The sequence below is a fragment of the Berghia stephanieae genome, chromosome 7 (genome assembly GCF_034508935.2).
Source record: "Berghia stephanieae isolate SIO BIC M18660-M18661 chromosome 7, UCSD_Bste_1.3, whole genome shotgun sequence".
Taxonomy (NCBI): Eukaryota; Metazoa; Mollusca; class Gastropoda; order Nudibranchia; family Aeolidiidae; genus Berghia; species Berghia stephanieae.
Window position 1 is genome coordinate 39,854,693 of NC_088366.1, and position 3,676 is coordinate 39,858,368.

The following is a 3,676-nucleotide window of genomic DNA, read 5'->3' on the forward strand; positions in this document are numbered from 1 at the left end:
GCCTTTAACCAACTATTCCGGTGGTCTATAGGATTCGAACCCTAAAATTATTATCTCTATACATAAAACCTTTTAACTAACTATGAGTATCAATCTCTAGCAACAGATTTAATTTCACGCTAATTAAAGCGTTTCAAATTCTTATTCTTTTGCTCTTTCTCATCCTTATTCCATTATTCCGCTCGATTGCTCTTCTCCATTTATCCTCAGCATCACTATACTACTATTGTAGCCAGGACATGTTTACTTCAATGAAATCTCAACTATGAGAGATTTCAGCAAGAATGGAGTCCTGTTAGTCAACGTACATATAGAAAAAAGTTGCACCTCCAAAGTTTTAAGATGACGCTTTGTCAGCGAAATTGCGGCAAAACAATCATCTAATATGTTATTAGTCATGCTCGGTTGGGTGGATGGCTTATATGGATTGGATTCCACTGTGTAAGCAAACCTGTTGTATCTATTTCATAGATATGTAAATTATGTAACGCTTTGGCCATGTTATTCATACATAAATATCTTATTTTATCACGGCATACATCAGTTGTATTTTTTCATTGCCGGAGTTAAATCTTTGCACCGATGAAAGGTGAGAACATTTTCCCTTTTATGACGAATATGATAAGGAACAATTGTTTTATTCAATTTCCTTAGGTGAGACGTATAAAGCAAAGCAATATCCACTTTATGAGCCTAAAGCGCTTTACGTGAGATCTCAAGCCAACAACAGTGTCCGACAGGCTTGTCGTCAGAGACAATACTGGGGTCTACTCTGATATTCATTTTACACATGATGAGAGGATGTGAGTAAAGAACCACCTCCATGAACATAAATTTGGGACGGCCACAGCTAAATATGAACCTTCGACTTACAATTTACAAGCCCAGTGCCATAAGATTAAATCCGTAAACACACACCTAACGGTCTAAAAAATAACAAGCAGTGTAGCATCCACTTTACTTATGTTCTTATCTTTTTGAGGTAAACAATTAGCTATTGTTGTCCGTCGAGCGTGCGGGGGTGTCACTAATCCCGTTATTTGATTCTCCAATGCATCAAAGAAAAAGCAAAGAAAGTCAAGATACTGTCAAGGAATACTAAAAGAATAGACATTCGTTCCTTAAAAAAATAATCTGTCAGAGGAACTAGGAAGATTGGATATACCGACAGCACAGAAAACGGACGACGTACTGCGCAACGTCATCGACAGGCATGCTCCAAAGACAACGAGAGTAATCAATTCCGGAAACCGTCCCCGTGGTTTAACAAGAGTGCAAAAATTACCAACAGGGAAAAGAGGTATGCGGGAGGCATCGTGAAAAAAATCGGGCCTTGAGATTGATCAACTGATATATATAGCAAAAAAGAATAAATATAAAAGCACCTGCAAAATAGCAAAAAGAAACTACTATAACACAAAATTATCATCAGTGAGGGACACTAATGAAATTTTTCTCTGTTTCAAAGGAACTTTTAGGGGAAGAAAAGGGCACGTGTGTACCCACTAATATTCCGGTAGAAAAACAGCCGGATGCATTTGCAAATTTCTTTTCGGGAAAAATATAAAAAATTCAGAACAATTTGGACCTCTTGCAAAATGAAGATGTAAATTTCCAACCTTTTTCGGGTTCACGGGGACTCTCCTGTTTTAAAGAAACAACTGAAGAAGAGATTTCTAAAATAATTTGTTAATCTCCCTCGAAGTCATGTGATTTAGATCCTTTACCAACTAATATTTTGAAATTATGTCTTCCTGCATAACTCATATTAAAAATCAGTCACTTATCTCAGGACAAGTCCCAGATAACTATAAACATGTAATTGTGAAGCCTCTCATAAAAAAGCAAAACCTCGATGTAAAAATCAAATATGCCATTTCTGTCTAAAATCCTTGAAAAAGTTGTACTCAGACGCCTTTCACAATCTATGGGAAACATTTCAGTCAGTTTATCGTTCTTACCGCAGCACAGAAACTGCTCTGTTCTGTGTTGCGAGTGATTTGCTTGATGTTTTAGATAAAGGTTCTGTTTCTCTGTTGACATTGTTAGACCTTTCGGCGGCTTTTGATACTATTGATCATGGCATTCTCAATAAACGACTTAATATACAATTTGGCTTGTCTGGGACTGTCTTGCAGTGGTTTGAATCTTATTTAGATGGCAGAGAGCAACAGGTTATGATTTCATATAAACTTTATTATCAACAAACATTGTCTTTTGGTGTTCCCCAAGGCTCTGTTTTGGGTCCAAATCTTTTCGTTTTGTATACCTCTCGAAAAAATCTCGAAAATGTTGTGAAACGTGTGGAAGTATGTGTGACGGATGTAAAAGAGTGGATGGATGAAAAAAAAAATTGAAAATGAATGAGTCAAAAGCAGAAGTGATGATTGTGGGAAAGAGAGGGCAGTTGAAGGTGAATGATGGTCTTAACGTGTTGATAGGGGTGAAAAGATAAAAGTTTCAAAGACTGTGAAAAATGTGGGTGTCTATTTTGATTCAGAAATGAGAATGTCAGCTCACATTTCTGCTCTCTGTAAATCTTTATAATTTCAATTGAAGATAATCAGTTCGATCCGTCAGTATAATACAATTGGAACATGTAAAACATTGGTTGTCTCCCTCATTTTTTAATAATAATAATAATAATAATAATAATAATAATAATAATAATAATAATAATAATAATAATAATAATAATAGATCTTTATTGTCCATAAATATGGCAATTTGTCATTTAGTTACACTTGTTATAACGTTAAACGATAACTGTAACATTGAACAGATATTTCACTCCTACTTATTTTCTCTCTCTCTCTCTCTCTCTCTCTCTCTCTCTCTCTCTCATTCTCTCTCTCTCTCTCTCTCTCTCTCTCTCTCTCTCTTCCTCTCTTTCTTTCACACGTGCGATATACGCAACATAAACATATTCATTTCGTTTTCAATTTGTTAGGATTGTGGCAATTCGACACCAAAAATTAGCATCATTATCAATTGGTCAGTTAATCTTATATTAAATAAATTAATCAGTTAATCAGTCAACGAATAAATCCTTGGTTTTTCTGCACCATATGAAATATTCAAAATTTTTATTGCTGATGGAACGAACGTTGATTTATACTTGTTAGTTCTACATTTAATCTGACAAAACCTTCTCCCAGATGGTAAAAGACTAAATTCATGGTATAAAATATGTTTTTTATTGTTGGTAATTGAGAATGCTTTCCTTTCTATTGCTTTTCCATGCATTCTTTCTACTCCATCAAGAGGATGGTTTATTATTTTTGATGCCTCTTTGATAGATTTTGAAATTTTTGATTTATCTTTAAGTCGGCATCCTCCAAACCATATGGTGCAGCCAAACGCAATTACACTTTTAATCAATGAGTCATCAATGTCCTTAGGATGTATAATCTTTGGGCAACTTTCTTAGATATTAATATGTTGAGAGAAATTGAGGGAACTATCAATGGTTATTCCTAAATATTTAAAATAGTCAACTATCTCAACATCATCTTTACCGATCGCCACACACTTTAAGTCGTTTTTATTTTTTACACCAAACACCTGTTCTTTCGTTTTTTCAACATTTAATTCAAGCTGATTTTGTTTACACCAATCGGTGAATATATTTATTTGTTTGAAATAATTCTTTTTGGTAACTTTATCTTTTAATAAG

General features: G+C 34.4%; 1 protein-coding gene across 1 annotated transcript in view; it reads left to right on the forward strand.

The window, feature by feature from the left end:
* The first annotated feature begins 532 nt into the window (after positions 1-532).
* LOC144976544 (uncharacterized) overlaps positions 533-3,676 on the forward strand; it is a 15,755-nt gene continuing 12,611 nt past the window's right edge. The window contains exon 1 of the mRNA XM_078920839.1: positions 533-589. Coding sequence (XP_078776965.1) covers positions 583-589 — 7 coding nt within the window. The 5' untranslated portion in view covers positions 533-582. The remainder of the gene's footprint in view (positions 590-3,676) is intronic.